Source organism: Dermacentor silvarum, chromosome 4 (assembly GCF_013339745.2).
Source record: "Dermacentor silvarum isolate Dsil-2018 chromosome 4, BIME_Dsil_1.4, whole genome shotgun sequence".
In the NCBI taxonomy this organism is placed as follows: domain Eukaryota; kingdom Metazoa; phylum Arthropoda; class Arachnida; order Ixodida; family Ixodidae; genus Dermacentor; species Dermacentor silvarum.
The window spans coordinates 115,045,371-115,067,616 of NC_051157.2; the positions used below are offsets into that span (position 1 = coordinate 115,045,371).

General features: G+C 45.1%; 1 protein-coding gene across 1 annotated transcript in view; it reads right to left on the reverse strand.

The window, feature by feature from the left end:
- Window positions 1–22,246, reverse strand: part of LOC119450546 (lipase maturation factor 2-like) — a 64,363-nt gene that overhangs the window by 29,520 nt on the left and 12,597 nt on the right. Inside the window, 5 exon segments of the mRNA XM_049665955.1 lie at window positions 6,147–6,186; window positions 6,189–6,287; window positions 11,249–11,374; window positions 15,952–16,130; window positions 20,031–20,248. Coding sequence (XP_049521912.1) covers window positions 6,147–6,186; window positions 6,189–6,287; window positions 11,249–11,374; window positions 15,952–16,130; window positions 20,031–20,248 — 662 coding nt within the window.

Genomic DNA, 22,246 nt, shown 5'->3' on the forward strand with positions numbered 1-22,246 from the left:
TGGTGCAGTCTGTTTACCAGCGGACAGTACTCTATGGATTTCATGAACTGTAATTAAAGTATTGTAGGGCTCATTTGTGCTGCCATTTACTGGCAGTCTTTGTTTCTCAGCGGTATTTCTGAATTTTAAAAATGATTCTGTATAGTGTGATGAACTGGAAACTGCCGAGAAGTATTCCCCCAAAATGTCTGCCTGTTCTTCAATACTTGTCTGTATACCTGGGGCTGTGAGGAGGGGAATTGTGAATGGGGAGTAGCTGCCATTTAGGTTTCGAACCTTCGCCCACATTTGTTTTGATGTAGTTGAGCTGTTTATGGAAGACACATAGCTTTGCCACGAAGATTTTTCGGCATTGCGGCGGATGTATCGGGCTTTTGCTCTTGCTTTTTTAAAACTGATAAAATTTTCCGCCGTTGGGTATCTGCGAAAAGTCCCCCAGGATTTGTTTTGTTTCTTTTTCGCTTCTCTACATTCTTGCGTATACCAAATTTTGTGGTTTTGTTTTACTACTCCAGAGGATTGAGGGATAGCTAGGCGCGCTGCGGCAATAATACAGTTAGTGAAAGCTTCATTAATTTCGTCTATACTCAGATTATTCGAATTTATTTTTTCTAGGCTGGCCTTTTCTCGAAACAGTGCCCAGTCGGCTAAACGGAGCATCCACCGTCGTTGTTTCGTCGGGATTACTTCCGGTGAAGATGTTAGGCTGATTAGTACAGGTAGGTGATCGCTTCCATATGGGTTGTCTAGGACATCCCACTTAAGATCGGTAAAAATTGAGGGTGAACTAAACGATAAATCAATACGGCTCATTTTTCCTGAGCTAGGTGAACAATAGGTTGGTTTTCCTGTGTTTAGTAGACAGAGGTTATTACTCAGTATAAGATCCTCAATAACTTGGCCTCTTGTATCGGTTTTGTCACTGCCCCAAAAGCTGGAGTGTGCGTTAAAATCTCCGACTATCAAATATGGCTTCGGTAACTGTTCTAAAAGGTCTTCCAATTCATGCATAGTTATTCCAAGATGTGGCTCCAGGTATACACAGCATACTGTAATTGTTTTGAATGTGTGCAGGATGGCTGCCACAGCTTCTAATCTGGTTTTAAGCTGATGTTCTCGAGCTGCGACTCCATTTTTAACTATAATAGCAACGCCACCCGAGAGCCTGCCTGCCTGCTCTCGGTCGCGGCGGAAGACTTTATAGTTTTTGAGTATGTTTTCGTGTTTAGGACCTAAGTTTGTTTCTTGTAGACACAAGGCTACGGGTGAGTGTGTGGCTAGTATGTCTTTTATGTCATTTAGGTTATGTAAAAGTCCCCTGCAATTCCAGTGTATGAAAGCCATCTTGTAATTATATGTGTCGAGTAAAAGACTTAGGTAGTGTTTTTAGGCCCCGTGATTCGGGGCTTCTCTCTTTTGTGGCGTTCTAGGGAGCCCCGCCGTTCATTCGATGTCAACGGCACAGGGCTGCCTTGACTTGTGTCCATTGTATCCTCAGATACGCTGGACGTCCGTGCTGGACGCACGGGTGTGTTCGAGCTGGGCCTCGCCGTGTGGAGAGAGGCCTTGAGGCTTGCTGACCTGGGGGTCTGCACAGCCTGCTTTTGATGGGGTGGCGCAGCGCTAGCTGCTTCCACCGAAGGCGCTGGAGGCTCTGCCCCAGCCTCAGTGCGTGTGACTTGGGCAGGCCCTGGGAGCCGCTGTGCTGCCGCGCCATTTTGCAGCACAACGGAATAACTTTTTTTCTGCACCAACGAAAGTCGCTTTCGCGCTTCTCTGAAAGTGATATTTTCTTTTACTTTGAGTGTGATGATCTCTTTCTCTTGTTTCCATGTTGGGCAAGCACGCGAGTAAGCAGGATGACTGCCCTCGCAGTTTACACAGAGGTGTGGTTGAACTTCACAATTGTCTGAGGGGTGGTCATGGGAAGCACACTTAGCGCATGTGGTTTGGCCCCGGCAGCTCTGAGAGCCGTGGCCATACCTTTGGCATTTGAAGCAGCGTCGCGGGTTGGGGATGTATGGTCGTAGTTTCAGTTTGGAGTAGCCTACCTCCACAGAGTCAGGCAGTGTGCTCAATGCGAATGTTAGGACGAAGTGCTTTGTTTCGATTTCCTTGCCTTCCCGTCTGATTTTTATTCTGTACACATTTGTGACATGTTGTTCTTTGAGTCCATTTAGGAGTTCTTCTTCGGTCACATACTTTAGGTCATCGTCAGAAATGACGCCACGAACAGTATTCAGTGATCGGTGGGCGCTGATAGCTATAGGAATGTCCCCAAAGGCTGTTACTCCTGAAAGCTTCTCGTATTGATGCTGGTACAACACCTCCAAAAGAAGGTCCCCATTGGCTAACTTCTTTATTTTATATCCTTGTCCTATGGCGTCAATTAGGGTTCTTGTAACATTGAAAGGAGAGACATGTCGTGCAGTAATTTCTGAGTGCTCACTATGGATTACGTGGAATCTGGGGAAGTTGGTTTTGTTCTTCGTGAAGAACTGAGCAGTGACATCGGTGCGCCCCCTTTTGTGCGGAGGGCAATCAGTTGAAGAAAAAGAACTAGCCAAAAAAATTATGCCTTTTTCGGCCACGGTACCAGCCGCCCACCATGGAGCCCAACGAGGGGACGCGTCGGGAACTTGCAAGCAAGTCCTGCCTACGCCAGCTGTATACCGCAACTATAACCCAATATGGCGTAACTCAGGGTAGTTAGCCACACAAGGTTAACCCTAGCCGCCAGGAAAAAGAAGAACTAAGAAGAGAGGAGGAGACAGGAGAGTTGAGGGAAAGAGGATAGGAAAGTGAAAGGTGGAGAGGAGGACAGGAAAAGGCGACTGCCGATTTCCCCTGGGTGGGTCAGCCCAGGGGTGCCGTCTATGTGAAGCAGAGGCCGAAGAGGTGTGTTGCCTCCGCCGGGGGGCCTTAAAGGTCCGAACACCCGGCATCGGCTCAACCCCCAGGATCCCCCTTTCCCCAGACACGGCTAAGCCGCGCACGGCTACACGCGGGAGGGTCCAACCCCCATGTGCTCGGGTACGTAGTGTCGCAACTCACCAAACGCCTGCTCACGCAGACGCCCCTGCGGGGATAAGCCATTTAGAGAGACAAGTCGTGTGCAAAATATGGCGGACATGGCACGTTGCTGGCTCCTGCAATCACTTCCAGCATCTTTAGCATACACAAAAGCAGGGCCTTCGAGATTGGCTTCCGTTATTCTGAGGATGCCGTCAATGGGGGGAAAAGAAGCAGGGGGGCGGGCAGGGGGGGGGCAGGGGGGGGGGGGAGGGCGGGCAGGGGGGGTTGGAGACCAGCTGTTGCTCAGCCTCATTGTGGTGACTATATGTAACAACAAAACACTGTTTTTAGGATTGGCCATGTACACTGCCTGCGAGAGTGGGCCCACCAAGGAATGCTGTGTGTCACTGAATAAGCGCACATAATGACACATGCATCTATAACAAGAAATATAGTCACTACAGTCCTGCAAAAATCTGATGGCAATGAATGTACTATACGTGACACATGGGCACAGAAGTTATCAGTGATGGATGAACATGAAAAGCCTCAGGCTTTCCATGTTTGACTACTGTTGACTACTTCCAGGTCTCCATCTCCCTGTGAACCCTTTCCTTTGTCTTGTAAGGATATTGGCAAAGGGTTATGCAGAGTACAATAAACAGGAAGTTGCATCACCTCATGTATTGAGAAAAGCAGTATGGCATACTTTTGATGTAACAATCTGGTATACCGGGACCATCGTATGTGTGTGCATAAAGGACAAGATTACCAATACTCATTAAATGTTACAACAGTCTCCACATAGTGCCATTAAACCATTTGTTAGTGCCAGTATTTATCATTTGCACAAACAGCGTAAAGAACCATGTGGCTTTCCTCCTTAGTTCACAGCTAAGAAATCATGCAAATGCTAGGTAACATTGACTGCCACAAAACAAAGCTGTTGCTGCTTGTGAAGAGCTCACAAACCGCTATTTAGGACGTGTGCATGCCGGGTCATGCACCCAAACACACACAGACGCATACTCAAGTGCACAGTGAGGCTATTGCCAGTTTGCCTCCCTGCAGGTTATAAGGGTGGGTCCAACTTTCTTTTCCTTTGTTTTTCTCTTTAACAGTAGTGGGAATGGCCAAGAGCGTTTTGGAGCAGATTTTGTACCAGAAGAAAACTATCATTCAAAGCAGATTTTGTAGCAGTCAACAACAAAGATTCTGAATGGTTATCAGCTGGACACTATTCACGTGTGTCAAAAATGGTTCCGAGTACCGGTGCTGATCATGAAGAATATTCTCGAGGAAGATCATTCGCATACGCGACTGCTCATTAACAGATTACAAATCACTGTGCAGCAGCACTAAAACAACCTGCATGCTCACAACCAAAAATAACGTGCATCTACAGTGGTAAAGCAAGCCACACAAAGGCTCAAAAAACTCTTGGCAATACAGTCATGAAGAACGGCCATTCGAACAATTTTATTTTAGGCCTAAAGTTGTCTAGCTAGTAAAATGGCCTTGCTACAAATCCCTTATGTAACGAGCACACATGGATAATGCAACACAGCAAAGTAGCTAATAATATGCAAGACGGTAAGTTTCAGTTTGCTGAGTGCCATGACACTGCCACCGTGCTGAACCCGTTAAGTGCACATCTTCGATTGAGGAATACCTCTCCAGCCAAGGCCACTTCATTGGTACAAAATAAGTATGCGGGGCACACCACCAAAGGAGTGGGCTGAGCACGCACAACTAGCCCGACAAAACTTCATCCATGCACAATCCGCGAATACAGCTGATACAGTCTTCTGTATCTGTGGACCACGAGAATGCATAAGAGCGCACTGGATTGGATTAGCACAGTAATTCCTTAGCTCATTTAGCTTTATCAATGGCAGGAGATGCAACAGCACTCAGCGTAGGGAGGTGGCGACTGCCACATGGCTATGAACACAATTCCTTTTTTCTGTGGCTTGCGAGTTTAAGCAGTGCGGCTCGTCCTGGAGCAGCTTTGGAGCAGTTTCTCTCATCTGTAGCATGGATGTAGCAGCTTTAACAGAATTGCAGCAGCATGCCCACCACTACTTTAAGCTACATTAACCTTGCATTTTCTTACTTACGCAAGGACTAGATGTTTCATCAAAGAAATTTGTTACACAAAAACAGTGCATTAGACTAGAGTAAAGACTAGAGTGATAGATTTTCCATGCCAGCGAACTTCAGAAACTGGGTGCGTGGGGCCTCAAACGTGCCCTTGGGATAAAGGAAGAACAACACAGTAGTGTGAACAATCAAAAGAGCCTTTGTTGAGCCTTTTATACATCAATGCCAGCTAGTCGAATTAAAACCAATGGCACATACCGATAGGTGCTGAGGAATCGAGGAAGTCTGACTCACAGTGACAGAATTTCGAGCGAATATGCTTGCCCCATGCCGGACACTAATGCACAATCGTACGGATGCACAGTCAGCGAATGGTGGCCCATTGGAACAAATGTATTCGTCCATCCTGGTGCCCCGCTCCCATGTTTTTCACGGTCCCACGGCGGGCGTGTGACATGTCCACGTGGACAGCCGACCCCAAGCGAGGTAGCTCATTGCCTTTTCGCCCGAGTATCCATGCTGCCAGGTGGCGCTAACATCGAAAGACTAGCGTAATCTCTTTTACCACTGCACAACTGTCGACTACCGGAGGCACACATGCAATGCAAGGAAGCTGGATTCCAGGAGATGTGAGAGCCATGCGGGGAAAACAATGTCAGGGGACGCGGGAGAGCCGAGCGTCCCCACAGGTGGTAAGTGATTAAATAATTAATCAACTTAAAGCCCAATGTCCTGCCCTCTTGCAGTTTTGCATATGCTCCAAGCTAGCTCTACCACAAAAATGCAAATAAAAAATTTTATTCACAGTACAACTCATAATTTATGACAAAAGCAAACATGCACCATAAAAATCAAGTTAGAAAGAAAAAAAGAGCAAGAAACAAAAGAAAACAGAGACAGGCAGACTGCTGAACTTATATTGTGCTACTCCGGTAAACTTTGAAGTGCACCAAAATTCTGCCATGCATTAACAGTAACATGAAAACATTCTGAGCATGCAAGATGCGAGTCTATCTACATGTACTCACCGATTTGTGATCTCACCGCCCAGCTGTCGTCAAACTTCAGGTGAAAGAACTTGATGGTGCCGTACACAAGACAACAGTACACTGCCAATGCAACAGTTCTAGCCAGAACTTTTGACAAAGGGCGGAAGTAGCCATGTTTGCCTGGAAGCACAGACAGCGTTAACAACGCAAGTTAAAAAAAGTTAAAAAGATCACAATAAAATTAATAATGGTACAATGCAACTATACAATCGCACTCGAAATTACTTGTGCAGGACTGTCAACAGTTAGGGCTAACACCCTGTCAGGATTCATTACACTGGAGAAGAGCAAGCAGTCAGCATTGCAATCAAAGCAGAAGACCCATTACGTTTAGGCCGTGTTCCTGTTCCACTAGAAAGTTTGAAGTCTCTACTTCTCTAATTTGAATAGTACCCAACTGCCTGCTCTATATTTGTTTTTATATACCTGTCTGGTCTGGCTTTGTCTTCATGTTTAAATTTCTTTTTAACCTGTCGCCATTTGATAGTTCCAAGAAAAAGCTGTTGGCAGGTTCCCTTTTGAAAGTTCGGCCTGAAATTGGCTTGTCCTGCAGACCTTACATATGGTTCTACGGCTCTGGGTGTCAGCGACAGGAAAATTCGTGAAGGCATTTTAAATTTCCCGAGCAAGAGAAGGAATGCACACTAAATTATTTCCTTTCTAGTCTGTTAATATTTTTTTCATGATAATAGGGAGTTTTAGTATAGCGGAAAACGCTTACGTTAGCGTTAGCGTACGACGCAACGTTAACGCAAAGAAAGGCTGCACTGCGCGGTACAAGGTAGTGTTTTAGAATAGCGGAACGGAGCAAAACGCTAACGCTCACGCAAATACACTTGGGCGCCATCTCGAGGCAGATACAGCAAACATGAGCAAACATGAAACCTCTCGTTAAGCCTACTCCGTCGCTAATCGAGAAGGTATATCGAAAACAGTGCCCATTTGTCACCTGGGGCGGTATTCTGTAAGAGTCTACCTAGTGGACTGTCCATTTCGGCTGTCGCTGATTGGCTACTGCTTGACGTGCAGGAAGGAGACTGGCTGGCACCTTCCTGCACGTCAAGCAGCAGCCAATCAGCGACAGCCGAAATGGACAGTCCGCTAGGTAGACTCTTACAGAATACCACCCCTGTACGCCGCTGTCGAATCATCATCACACAAATCTAAAGCAAACACGAGCATTAGTGGGGAACGAATGAGCCGAACAGTGCAGGCCGACGACTCAATAGATCCGAAGTGGACGGCTCTCGCTTGAACAGGCGCCGTCATCTTGCCCTACGTACAGAATCCCTTGCGTGCGTTAGCGTTGAACGCTATATTCCGGAAATAGCGTACGTAAGTAAGAGTTCTGGCTATGTTTACGTTCTGCACATGCGCAGTTTGCAGCACGCAACACTAATGCTAAATCCTTGCGTTTGCTGTTTTCCGCTATACTAAAACTCCAGTAATGTTTATTTAGTTATTCTTATTCACTGCATATGTGTAATGGCTAACTCTTAATTTCAGAATTTCCAGTTATTCATTTCGTGCCAACTTAATGTTCCTTAAAATTCTTTTTATATCCTTAACCTCTCCTGCCGCCCGACTTGTGGCCAATCCAACAGAGTGAATTGCTTTGTTACACTGGGGATCAACGCACTGACCATAAACAAGCATTGCTCCTGCACTGCCTGAGCTGACTGGCTTTTGCAGCTAAGCTCTTTGCTGAGAACGCTAACTAAAAGAAAGCCCTTCTTTACAGCTACAATATAATGTCAGCAGTCTCATTGTTTGAATTGCATAGAAATACTATCCCATTTCTTTGTCTGTAGCACAAGATTATCTACAACAAATGTGCATTTTCTGTGCAGCTTGTCAGGCCATGCAACATACTTACTGCAATCTGCACAATGATCTCAATTTTCACCACCTTTAATGCATCTTCTTCACCATGTGCCCATATTCTAATGAAATGACCTACCCAAAGATCTAGTATCTAGTGAACATTAAAGATGCTATTGATCCTTTTCGCGGCGATCCCGTGGGCGCTGCCATGCTTGATCACATGGTGACGCGCCCATTGCTTGCCTCAACTGCCTCCGTTGCTTCCTTGTTTACAATGGAAGTGTATGACACCGGCGCGGCTTAGAAAACCTCTGTTTTAGGAGATATCGTAGACAGTGACTGGGTGGACGACACAAAGCCTTGATCACAGCTTCAGAGAACATGTGAAAGCCTTTTCGGAGCTGGTTAAGCTATGTCCAAATGGCGCAAGCGGCATCTATGGTGCTTGTTCTAAAAGCGGGGCTAATTATGTATTACAAGCTATCATGAATTGAATTCCTCTCATGAATTGAGTCAGGATTAGTGTGTCTTGCTCTTTGTTCTTTATTTGGTAGCAGTGGCTTGTCAGTTTCTGATTCAGTGAAGTTCAGTTAGAAGAGCTGTGAATTGGGCTAGTTGGTATGCATTCATTTTTTTCTTGCGCTAAGTACAGTAGGACACAACAGGGACGAAAAGGACACTGAATATGAAGCGGACAAGAAGTGACACACGGGAGCGCAAACTACCAACTGGTTTATGTCAGATAATTATACAGTATTTAAAGCACACAACGCCGTATTGTGACTGCGTGAACTATGATTACAGCAGATACACTCATATCCTGTTGCGCCCTAAGGTACTTAGCGCAAGAAAAAAATGAAAATCAATGAAGTTCCTCGGTGCGGCCACTATCTGATTATTTTCTGCCCAATTGCTTGCGGCTGTGTTCAGTTCCGATAGATTTGTTTTTGCTACGCGCAAGGCTTGGAGCTTAGCTGTTTTCTACATTGTAATACCTTGTAGCAAATATATATTACAGCTAGTAACTCGCTTACTCTTGTGAACCGTCACGAAACATTCAGCTTCGACCATTCGTGCGCTATCGGTGTAGTACCGTCACTTATTGTGTGCATATAGTGTGCATATGTACAAGTGTTCGCCCATTCACGTATTCTTGACACGTTGGTGAAAGAGTGGGTGTAAGTTTCCGTGCTGGTTGGGGTAGATGTGTGTAGATAATGTGCGCAAAACCTACTATGACAGGAAGCGGCGCTACTCCCGTTATCATTGTTTAACGAGCGGTACTCACTCTTGCCGACGTACTGGGGCTGAAGCCCTTTCTTTGAAGATTACCAATACAATGCTGGCGGATGAGCAAATATTCATTACATTTCTTAATATGTCAGTCACTATTTTTGCAGCCAACTACTGCACACGTCTTCAATCCACATGATTCAATCTAGCATGATTGGAGCACAGTGCGTTAGCGAAAACTAAGTTGCATTTTTGACAGCTGATCGCACAAAAGCAAGCTAGAAGCGGTAATGTTTTGTATTCGTGCGCGGTCGCTGAGGTGACGTATGGCGTGCCACCGTAAGCGCCATCTCATTTCTCTAAAACAAGCTGCTCCGCAAAAAGGGTCAATTATGTTTAGGGTATGGCTGGATATTCAGTTTCCCTAGCACTATAGTTGGGTACAACTTTACAAGGCAGCGGCATTTGCCCATCAAAGGCGGATGCACATGAGCCTCCACCAATGGGCACGCACTCTAGACTGACGTCATGAGCCAGATGGCCAGTGACCCCGCTGACGAAGAACATCACAGCCCGCGCTTCGAACTGGGCCGAATCGCGTTAGCGGGACTGTTATATTAGTCGCAGAGGTAATAGGCTGCCATGCTTCGGCCTTTCTTCTTCTTTGTGGGGTTTGATTGTTTATTATTTATGATTTATGATTATGATTATTAAAAACCAGTTTGATTATGAGGCACGCCATAGTGGAGGGCTCCCGATTAATTCTGACCACCTGGGGTTCTTTAACGTGCGCTACAACGCAAGCGCACGGATGTTTTTACATTTCGCCTTCATCAAAATGCGGCCGCCATGGCTGGGATTCAATCCCGCGAGCTCGTCCTCAGCAGTGCAACGCCTTAGCTAACTGAGCTACCGCAGCGGGTGCCGTGCTTCGGTCATCTGGGCGGGGCCTCTCCTGCCTTCATAAGTTGTACCAGACTATAGACATATTTGCTTGGCTAGGTGTCGTTGCATACAGTTTCACCAACTGTGTTGTCTTAATGTTTCATTTTCAATATGCATCTTTTTTTCCCTGGAAACGAAAAGTTTCTTACTTTTTTTCCTTTCTACTGCATAAAGTTTTAAAACGTTTCAAGTGCTTGTTGTCAAAAATATGTAATGCCCTCTTCCCTGCGCACACACAAACACTATTCCGATGTCAGAGCCCTTGAGATAACTGTATAAATTAAAATAATTAAAAAGGGACCAATACACTTTGTTGCTCAGATGTCTATCAGTGAAAGGGTAAGTCTTTTCTCAATAGTGTGGACGACCCTGTGCATAACTCACCTTTTTTTGTGACTTGAATATGGTCACTGCTATTTTCTTTTTTTGCTTGCAAGGTTTAAGCTAAACAGAGCCCTTAACATCCACTAGAATCTGCTAAATGTTTTTTTTTTAATCTGCTATGAACAATTTTATTGAGGAAGACGATCAAGTATAGTAAATGGGCCTTTCTAAGGCCTGTAGCATCACTATTATTATTGTGGTAGCGGTGCTGCTAATACATAAAGATGCACATCTAAGAGATGTGTTTATACTGAAAACAAATTGTTCACCGAATACCTCTAAAAAATTTCATTGGACTTTAAACACAAAATGTGCTCAGAGAGTTGTATGATTATAGTAATTTCCATAGCAACAGCTATATTATCAAAGATAAGCCCTGCAAATTATTATTGCCATTCTGCTAGGGCAGCCAGCAGGTTCCTCTAAACCAAGCTTCAATGTTTGCTAGAATCTGCTAAGTGCCCTCGTGCGCTTAAGATGAGCTAAGAGAATATTCCTGCCAAATACACTAAAAATAAGATAAAAGCTTATAAAGTGCCCCCTATGAAAACCTGTTTGAATGCCAGTAATCCTGCATTTCTGTGTCCTGTACCTGCCCGAGTGCAGTTTGCTGCATCCAAAAGTTGAATGCACAACTTCCTGCTCTGCGTTGGAATGCCACACGGCTGCTGGTCCAACGTGCCAGGTAGTCTCACCTGAACTGCTCCTTCTGGCACTACCAAGCAGCAGCTCGTCGTCGACCAGTGACAAGCACAGTGTATAGTAAGCAGGTTGAAGAAGTTGTAGTTGCCAGTGGCAATTATCATCATCTGCAGAAAACACTGAAACACAAGAAAGGACCTGTCAGTATAGTACCTAGAACACCCTCTCTGATAAGCGAGATTCATTACACTCGGTCGGGCAGACGAAGTAAAAGGCCTTAAGCCAAACTGGTAAGATTACACTTTCCAAGCAGGAAATTGGCAACTTTTGCAGACCTGCCATGCCACGGTGGCTGTGGCATTGCGCTGTTGAGCACGAGGTCGTGGGTTTGATTCCCAGCCGTGGCCGGCCATGTTCTGATACGGGCGGAACGCAAATGCGCTCGTGTACTTAAACTTAGGTGCATGTTAAAGAACCCCAGGTGGTCAAAATTAATAATGAGTGCCCCATCATAGCGTGGCCCAATCAGATTGCAGTTTTGGCATGTAAAGCTCCGCAAAGAAAAGAATGAAAACTTTTGCAGAGAATGGCGCTGTCAAAAATGATGCAAGACAAAAAACAGGTAGCGGAGCCAGTACGAGCATACTCCGCAAGCTTTCTGTGACAGTGACAACGTCTGGGTGAGGCTAGCTAGTTCTTTACTAAAGGGTCACTAAAGACTGACATTAAATTAGTTTGGATGGGTAAAGTACGCCTTTCAATAGTATATTCTCATTCATTAGGCAGCAACACGTTATTACAGAGAGAAAAGGAATACCAAACCTCCCTTTCACATATTTTGCACCAAAACCTCAGCTCTGTTACGTCAGTATGACATCACAGATTTCAAAGTACATATTTCCTCATGCTTGGACCGTTTTGGAGCAGACAAAGTAGTTGAAACTTGCTAGGTTTAGCCTTTGCTTTCTTTAGAATGGAATGCAGTCCTCCTTTACCAATTACCACGTTGACTACAACGTGGGTCACGGGTGGGCCACGGCAGTTATGCTCCCTGTGCAACTGTAAAGGGTTTTCCTACAGTGCACAAGCGACATCTTTGCTAGAAATCCACAAACAGAAAAAATTCCTGTTGTTTCCAATTTGATGTGTCGTGGCACCATCTCTTTGCACCTTAAGGAAGTTTCAAAGGAGCACAACTACCTGGTGAGTCACGATGCACCAGAGAAAAATGACAAGTGACCCACTACTGGGTGATCGTGGACAGGAATCAGGACTTCAAAAAGTGCAGCCATAGTAGTACAGTAGTTCTGTGCAGCACTGTGGAAGCTACAGGCTTCTTTGAGCAATCAGGGGGGCAAACACATATTAAAGGGCCCCTCACCAGGCCACAAGGCAAATTTTGGTTATACGCCGGAAGTTGTTACGCGCCCTTTAGGGAGCAATCTACCATAAGAATTTTTCATATTGGTCCATTAATAGTCAAGATAGAAATATTTCAGTGCCGCGAACCCATGACTTCAAGAGGCGAGTGCCACCGCCAAGAGAGACACTCTCGCCACTTGTTCCGTCTAGCCTCCGCAAGCGAAATTCCTTAAATGTGTTATTCCATGCTGCAGCCAAAGAATCGTGTGACGCATACGTCATGGGCCCCGCCTCCCTTTTTTTACTGCGCAGCACACTTCCGGGGATGGTCACCAGCATGAGCTGTTGCATTTTTCTTGTTTCGCACAGTGCATGATATTGTGCGCTGTGCACGAAAACACCCGACTAGCGGTATAAGTCAGTGCTGCACGAACATTGAGGCAGACACAAGCGGATAACAGAGCATGATCGTGCGCTGGAACACGGTAGAAAATGACATAGTTTCGTGGTCAACGCGTGCGACTGCACGACGTGGGAACAAGCAGACAAAACGGAAGTAGTAAATCTCTTGCTACGGTGCGAAGTAAAACAAAAGCACGCAGACATTCGGTTTGTGTATTTTATTATTTCTCTAAACATTAATTCGTCTATTGAAGCAATAGAGTAAACAAATAACTGATGTTGCCTTGAATAATTCTCGAAGTTACGTGTCCCTACGAGCGACGTCACAACACTGCGATGTATGTAGGCGCATTTGTGCAATATACGTCGACTCTCCGGCTGGGTGTGCGGCGCCCGCAAGGAGAAGGGAAAATGGTGTTTAGTTTGAAATTTAACCTCTTTCCATGGCATGTAGCGGAGTAATACTTTGCAGACACGATTGTTAGCGTGCATTGTATGCACTGCGTTTGTCCAGACCCGGTGAGGGGCCCTTTAAAGGTGCCCTTCCGCACCCTATTGTTTGCTAGGACGAGCGCTGCAGCGCAGGCGGCAACAGTATCTGCTAAGACTGCAACTGTGCAGCGAGATCCGCTGTTGCAATAGAAGCCCTACAAATTTTTTTCCATATTTGCTCCGACACCAAAAAGCTGCGCACCTTCAAGGTATTTCGAGATACAGAGAAGAAGATGGGTTTAGAAGGAGCACTTGGCCAGCGTGTTGCACAGGATGGTGGCACCCCTCTTGATCCCGCCACTTGTACACGGTGAGCTCGCTGACATTCGCAAGTGCAGCCATTTTCTTAATTAGAATTTGTGCATGCTTACAGCACTCCTTCCGCACTCTTCCAAGCATGTTCAACAGCAACTTATTTGCTACTTTTGCATAAAACAGCAGCTTGGAATGATACCACACAAGCAAGTCTGCGGACTTTTGTGAAGGACAAAGCACTACCCAGGAGGAAGTCCTTCATGGTGTTGTGGCTGTGCCGACAACACATGTGAATTTAGCCGCTGTCAAATCAATTATTTGTCTGTACATTTGAAATGCAAATTGATGTCTGTACGGCAGCGTTGCATTCATTATTTTCATTCTCTACATGTTTTCATTCGAACAAGTATAGAACACTATCCAGTATCACAGAGCCTCAATTACTTCATTAAAGAACGAAGCAAAATCACACAATAAACTGCCCTGCGATCTGCAGAGAAGTTCCAAGTAAACACACGCTGACAAGACCATTTGTCAAGACCATTTAGTCGTTCCAACGGGTTTCGAACTGTGGCATTACATCTCGCTGTGCAAGAATCTGCACTCCCAGGTCGTGTAGCCTTGGCTCTGCTGCACGGAACTACTGAAACGGAGTATAGCTATGAGCAGACGCTGCCAATATCCGTAACGTCACGGCAAGCCAATGCAGGAACTTCAGGGAGTTGTCACCACCAGCCTTTCATGTCCTGGTCCTTTCTTGCTAACCAAGCCGCCTCTGATGGTACGAGCGCTACTCAGCTTTGCTACTGCAGAAGCATAATTTACTAACACAGCAAAACTGAACATTCCCCTTTAGTCTTCCTTAGTGTACAGGAAAAAAATTGGCATCCACCCAAACCCTCTATGGATTTAGTCTGTAGCTTTGTGCTAAAGGTCGGGTGGATGAAAAATTCTCCCTTTCATAAATTTTCCTCCACCTTGCGAGCTTCTTCAGAACTGACTTGCCATGTTCAGTGTCCCTTTGCTTTGAGCTGTCGATTAATTCGTCCTTGCTCTGCTATCTGCTAACCTCCCCATTAGCTCAGATGGCAGAGCGACCACCCTGGAAAGGCACTGGTCCCGGGTTCAATCCCAGGAGAGGAATAATTCTTTACCTGAGAAGTGTTCTTTCCGAGGAACCTGTACGAGTTTATTTTGTAGCTTTGTGCCACAAGTTGGGTGGATGGCAATATTTCCCTTTCATAAATGTGCAGAAATAATGCAACAACCTGGGTCATCACACAATGATGCCATTTTTACCACAGCTTAGATGCCGGATTCATTTCTGTTGCTAATAAATAATTTTATGCTGAAGAAAAGCAGGGGGAGTTTTGAAAGTACAGTCTGCCAGCCTAGCATAGCTCAGGATTTCCCGCTAGAGCCTACTTCTTCATCTTGCTTATTAACACATATATAAAGATTATCATGCCCACAACTACATGCACAGTGTTTTTTTTTTTTTTTTGTACATCTTGGCTTAAACACGTAAGCCAAAAAGAGAGAGAAGTAAACAGAAACTGGACTGAACATAGTTTTCCGAGTTGACAACAGCATGTTGATACATACTGCAGGACAGTTGTGTAAGTCATCAAGGTTGCAAGGCAAATTACATACTATTTCAGAAATGTTATTAATGCCTACTGCAGATGTGGTCAAAGATGAGCTACGGGCTTCAGAGAAGAAAAAAGTAAAAAAAAGGCGCAGTACCCCAAGTAGTAACAAAATCTAAAAAATTCGGAACAATTCTACCACTTACATTTTATAGTGACCACACACACAATAGCACCTTTGCTACAAGAAAGCAAGCATAACACACAGATACATCATGGTAATTCCTTGCATGCAGCTGTTTGTTCATTGAAAGGCTACTACAGGTCAGTGAACCTTTCATACCTTCATTTTATTTGCATCTGATCTGTGAGACAAGCTGATGAACTTTCCCTAATTTAATTCTTTTTTTTTTTACACGCTTATAGAGTTGCCTAATAGGAGTATTCACACTACCAGTTTCTTTTTTCTTTCTTTCTTTCCTTCCTTTCCTTCCTTCCTTCCTTGCTTCATTCTTTTAATTCTGAAAGTGTCCATGAACAGCTGAGGCCTTGCACATGGTGCAAAAAATGGTGAACGAAAAAGAAACAGAAAAAAAAAAATCTTGTTGATTACTGCGTGACAGAGAAGCATATACTATTGGCCAGGGAGTACACACCTGGCTGTAGAAGCTGAATATCCTCAGAGGGCGCACAGGGACGAAGAACAGGATTGGGATGGCAATTTCAATCACATACGTGAAGACCACCCCAAGCTGGAGAATCCATTTCGGAAGGTGGTGGAAGTACCATGCAATGGGTGTCGGAATGCACTGGCTTTCGAAATGGTAATTGAGCGCTGCATGGGTAGGAAACAGTACAGAAACAAATGCTGAAGAAGCACAGGAATTTAGCAGGCACGAAGATAACAAGGACAACAAAACTGTGCCTGGTTTGCGCTGACACAGTAGTAGAAAGTATTTGACCTCTCTTCACGAGGTTAGCCGAGCATTTTAGAGGAAGAGGAACAAATGTGGTGCAACGCTAAGAGTGCTCGCTAGTTGCTGAACCTGACACACAGGGCCAGGGCAATGCCACCATTCTGTTCCAATTCTTTTTCTTCTTGCATTTCACCAGTGGTCCAAGCAGTGCTTCATTTATGTTATCGCCCGTATCTACTGGTTGCGAACAGTGGATTATAAGAAAGAAATTGAATCATGCGAAAGTAATCATAGTCTGCTTTAGAATAGTGGCCTGGGCAAATTTGTGATGCATGATCTCTACATACAGCGCTCACAAAGACAATACACAAAACACGTACACGTACGCGTGGCATTCTTTTGTGTCTCGTCTTTGTGAGCACTGTAAGTACACAAGAATGAAAGGAATCACTACATTATACAAGCCATAGTCTAATGTACCGTATTTACTCATATTCTAACGCGCCCTCGATTGTAACGCGCACCCGTTTTTCGTGAAAAAAAAAAAAAAATCCTTTACAGTACCGCGCATCTCATGCTTTCATACAAAAATATAACTTTCTCTCATTTGGAAAAACAATGATTTACTCCTGGTGTATTAAAGTTGCGATGAATAAAAAAAAGTCGCAGTTTCGCCCAAAAGGCGAAGCATCGATTGCGATAGCAAATTAGTAGACTGCTATACGAAGTAAGGATAGTAGTTTTATTGGCCGTATAAACTTGCAAACATTCGCTTACTAAATAAATTAAGAAGCACGGTGTCACGCACGCACAAGCAAACATGAACACTTCTCGCTTGTTGACTGTGGAAAGTCGCAGTCAAAACGCTGGAGTGACGAAGCGCGGCGAGCGAATTGACCTTCGTGCTAACATGCCTCTCACTTCAACACGACCCGGCGAAAACACAGCGCGCGGCAGAGTCTCCACGTCGCAGATCGCTTTCAAGATAGGGCCGAGGCGATCGTATCGAGGAAGTGGATCGTCGCAGAATAAGTCCTGCTTCGGTGCAATGAAACCCTTCCGCGTTGCTTTGCTGGCGAAAATCCTCTCCTTCTGTTTGCGCCAGTCCCGCACGCAAGTTTAGGATTCTTCGAACGCCCGTGATGCGGCCCGATTTTCGTCCGTCTCTGCACACATGATCACTTCTCTTTTAAATGCGGCATCATGATGCACTCGGCACTTTATGGTGATAGATCAGACGCAGAAAACGGGAAGACAGACGGTAGACTAAAGCCTAAGCACGTGTACTGCAGCACATGGAGGAAGCTACGGCAGCTAGGCTAGAGTGTAGCTAGGCTCGAAGCGCGTGCGAGGCGGCCATTTTGAAATGCCGACGGCTATATGGTAACGCAGACTTAGGGTCGTACTCAATTCTAACGCGCCCACAATTTTTGGACCTGTTTTATCAGAAAAAAAGTGCACGTTAGATTCGAGTAAATATGGTAGTTGCTCTGCACCATGTCCAACCAAAAAACTTTGCTCTTGGCTGGAAATTCTGAGGTGGTGCCAGGGGAATATTAATTACCAAGGAAAAAGGGTTTTGTTGTGGCCACAAAGTCTGATGAGACTTGCATGGCGCGAGCTTCTTCTCCAGGACAGTTCACCCCTAAAGAAAGCCGAGTGGCGGGGCCGGGGGGACGCCTGTGCCCCTCTGGATAACTGGTGGGTAACCAGCGGTAGAATGTTTTTGAGGCTGCGTCCTCTCGCAGCTTAGGTGGACATTCAAACCCGCCGTCATGGCTGCGGTAATGACATGTAACGTTTTGTGGTACTTATAGCTATGTGAGTAATGAATTGAGTAATGCAGGGCATCACATGACCTTTAAAAATAAAGAAGAACTTAAAACTGGGGCATTCACACGATTGAAACCAAGGTGCTGCAGGTCAGAATGTCATTGTCTAGATCCCTCACCACACTGCCAATGTCACTCGTTCTATGAATGCCAGAGTGCATAGTCAGTGCCAAGGCACAACGGACAGGATCAATAGACATAACAGGTACTGGACATCAAATGACTGCCCACCAATTCCAAGCTTTACACAAATCTTCAGAGCTGTACAACCTTCGATGCACAATACTTATCCATGGCTGCCTGTATCACATGACAGTTACAAGAATGTATTGCGCAGAGAACTCTACAGAAAAACGTATTCTTAATTAGAAACTACCACTGATGAAGTGGCTATGCACGTTTCACCTTCTTTAATTCACAGGAATTCAGACTGTTACAAGATAGATAATGTGGGCCCAGGATCCTTAAAGCCCAAACCGCATTCACGCGATTTTGTGCGCGACGACGACGAGCGACGAAACGGGCCGTCGCGCGAAGAGATCGATTCGTCTTTTCGCTCAATCGCTCAGTTCTAGAAATCTAGAATTCGTCGCTCGTCGCCCGGAAGTACTATGAGCGACTAGCCATTAGTGCGAAGCCGGAACTGGATATGTACATCAGTCAAGTACTACCGATTGTCGCACGGAACGAGCAAACGACTAGATTTTGATAGGTGCAAGGATAATAACGTAGTGCAAGACCTTTAGAAATATTTATGCTGCTCTTTACACTAAAACACATCAACTGAAATTAATAAAGCAAGCATCACGCCAGTTTCGGCAAGTATTTGCTGCCCTCATACTGGCAACACCAGGGAGACGTCGCTCAAAGTCGTCGCTCGTCTTGTCGCTTGCATGCGGTACGACTTGTAGGCGACGAGCGAACGCGACAGCCATCTTCATCGCGTCGCTTGTCGCTGTTGCGCGCAAGATCGCGTGAATGCGGTTTATACTTAAGAATTGGCACGGCAGTCAGGTGCTTTGTAAGGACACAGAGACTACTCTACAAGTCATCACACAGATATTTCCATACAGTTCTATCCAAGAAACCTGGACCAGAATATTACAACTCTGATACTCAGGCGTGCATGAGCACAGGTGACAACGTTATGCCAAATCCCTCCCCCAAGTAAGCGCCTTAACTGCTGTGTGGTGCCTGCGTAATCTTGCATTAACGCAATGCCCCATCTATCCTACCTTTGGCATTTACTGTAGGATAATATTATCCTTTATATGTTGGTAGTGTACAACTAAGCAAGCTTCATAGTGTGCTGTTTTGCTGCAAATGTTTTCCTTCTTAACTATACCACACATAGAAAAAAGAAGAAAGAAAAAGAAAAGAAAGAAAGAAGAAGAAAAGTGGCTGTTGTGACGCTGATGTTATGTTTATGGCCCCACACAGCCTTTCTTGCCGAAATACAATACAGCGCCTAGCACATTTTCCAAATGCCGAGGACCAAAGATAATTTAATGGGGTAACTCTAGTGATAATTTTATGGGTTCATCATCAGGACAGTTGGTATGGCAAATGGAGCACGATGGCAGCGCTGACATAGAGCACACACAGATGACTTGATCCGCATGTTACTGCAATGAGCTCCACAATTACTTTAGGAAGGTTGTGTTCCTTCGGGCACCTCGAAGCCCTAAACCAATCACTTCAGTCTGACCTAATATTTGCCCGAATGTTCCCGAAATGAAATGCGTCGATTTAGGACTGATTCACATACTTTCGTTTCCACCGTCTGCAGTTTGTATGATATCTGCGTAATTTTGGCTCATACACTAAGATCAGAGTCCGCATCATCTTTAGTGACCAGATTCGTAGTGACATGACAAGTTACTCTTAAGTAACATATAGGGTGTTCTACTTAAACTTTCTCTGTCACGTTTCATTCCGTAAGCACTGTAAACCTTTACACCAGCAGCAGCGAGTGGCAGTGCTCACCTGTGAGTCCCCACCAGGTAGGGCAACCGCTGGTGAGCTTAACCACCCCGGAGGCAAACATGAGTCGGAACAGGAGCCATCGTACAAGCCAGAGAGTGACCTCATCATGCGGCCGGTGCGGCAGACGCCAGCTCGAGTTGAGCCCCAGTGTTCGGTGGATGATGCCTAGAGGTGCCACCAGTATGCACAGGAAGCCAGCTTCCAGCAGCAGGATGTCCCTAAGAAAATAATTTCTTTTGCAGGCTGTCGGTGTTTGCACGAAGACTATGTCGAGAACCGGCACAGCGAAGCTATTTGATCATACCATTTGTAAACGTCCATGACAGAGTGAATGTTAAAGAAACCGGCATGCTGATTGACCCAAACTTTTACAAAACCATAAGAACAGTGGCGCCACCTGTTCTGGACAAATGAGAAAGCTAGCGGCACAAAATTACGATTCTATGAAAAACACCTGCCCGTTCCTTGCTGGCAGGAGAAGAATGTCTGCTAACTTCTGAGAAATGAGCCACAGCATAGAGCAGCTAAAATTCAGAAAATTCCAAATCAAAATTACCTTTTATCTCAAGCTTTCAATAGAGTATAAACACAGCTGAATAAGAGAAATATGGCTTAGAATTCTAAAAAAAAGCTAGAACCTTATTCTAAGTCATATTTTTCCGAGTTGTGTTGACAATGTGTGTCACCAAAAATTAGGCCGCCAGCTTACTGACAGCTAGTAGAGAATGTGATGGGCAAATGCAGGACATTGCAGTAGAGCCACGGGCAACAGCTTTAATCATTTTCAAAGTTAAACTAGAAATAAGCTAAAATAATCTGATGTAACAAAAAGCTAGATAATTTTGTTGCCACTGGTTTTCGAGAAAATGGATAGGTACTTTATGAGAGATGCACTGCTGCATTGTCACCGACAATGAAAAACGAATGTGATGTACATTTCCAATGTCACCAGATGACATGGCAGACCAAGACGAGAAGTGAAAGGGAGAAACTACCATGTGATGTTAAACTGTATCAATGTATACTTACGAAAACAAAAGATGCTTTTATCTGAACGAACTAGAGAAATAAACTCTGTCCACATATATGGAAGTGCTGATGTGAGAACATATGCACATGCAATACGATCAAGCAAGTACTTTAGCAGAGTCGTAACAGACCGGTTGACTGTAAAAATTGACTAAAAAGTTGTGTCGCTAAGATTTTGTTGGGTCCGAGGAGAGAAGGGGTTGTAGCTGCTTCAGGTAGCATAACAACACAAGGACAAAGAAGGAGGAAAGTGGCAGGGCTGTGCACAGATGCAGTGCATTCACAGATACGGTGCTAAGAAGGTTATGTAGTCCGAGATCAATGGACGTCGATTTTTCAGGCCCGAGAGACTATGCACCACAGCATGACAGTCAGAGCATATGGGCCAAGGCTCTGGCAAGAGCTGAGTGAGACTAAACCACAGGGGCATGTATTCTAAGCAGGGCTGACTGGGCAGCATTGGCAGAGCATGGAGGAGCAAAGGTGCTGCCTTTAACTCATAGCAGGCTTGTGCACTGCCTGCCCATAGCGATGGAGCACACAACAGTTCAGAGCTTACATGGGGGGCAGTCCAAAGGGTGGTCAATGGCAAGGCAATCAAGGCCTATTCCAGTGGTGCATATTTGTGAATGGTGTAGAAGACAAAGAACAATTGAAAAGAGTGGTCACAAAGATGCGACACACAGGACATTCATCCCGTGTCTTTTGCGCCATTCACAAATATGCATCAGTGTCAACTCACCCAGTTCTCTAAATTATTCCAGTGATGCACGCTCATGCTAACACATAGGCTCAAACTTGGGTGGGAAATGTATCGTTTGTGCAAGAAAGTATGGTTCCGCAGTGTGTCCATACCATGCCCACTGCATGACTGAAGAAATGGCAGTCCCCAGAGAGAGAGAGATGTTAGCAAATGATTGTCACCATGCATGAAAATGAGATGGAAGTGTCAGAGGGCCCCTCAAATGCCACCGGTTCCAAATACTGTTGCTAGCAATGAAGTATTACTGCGTGATCAACCATGTTGCCATGCAAGATAACAATGACACCAACACCAAAAGCCCCGCCAACCACAAAACATAACCGATGCTGCTTCAGGATGAAGTGACATCAATTTCAGGCTGAAGAGACAGAGAAAAAGTGAAGTGTGGAATTTCACATTAACAAATTCTACAATGGGCTATGAG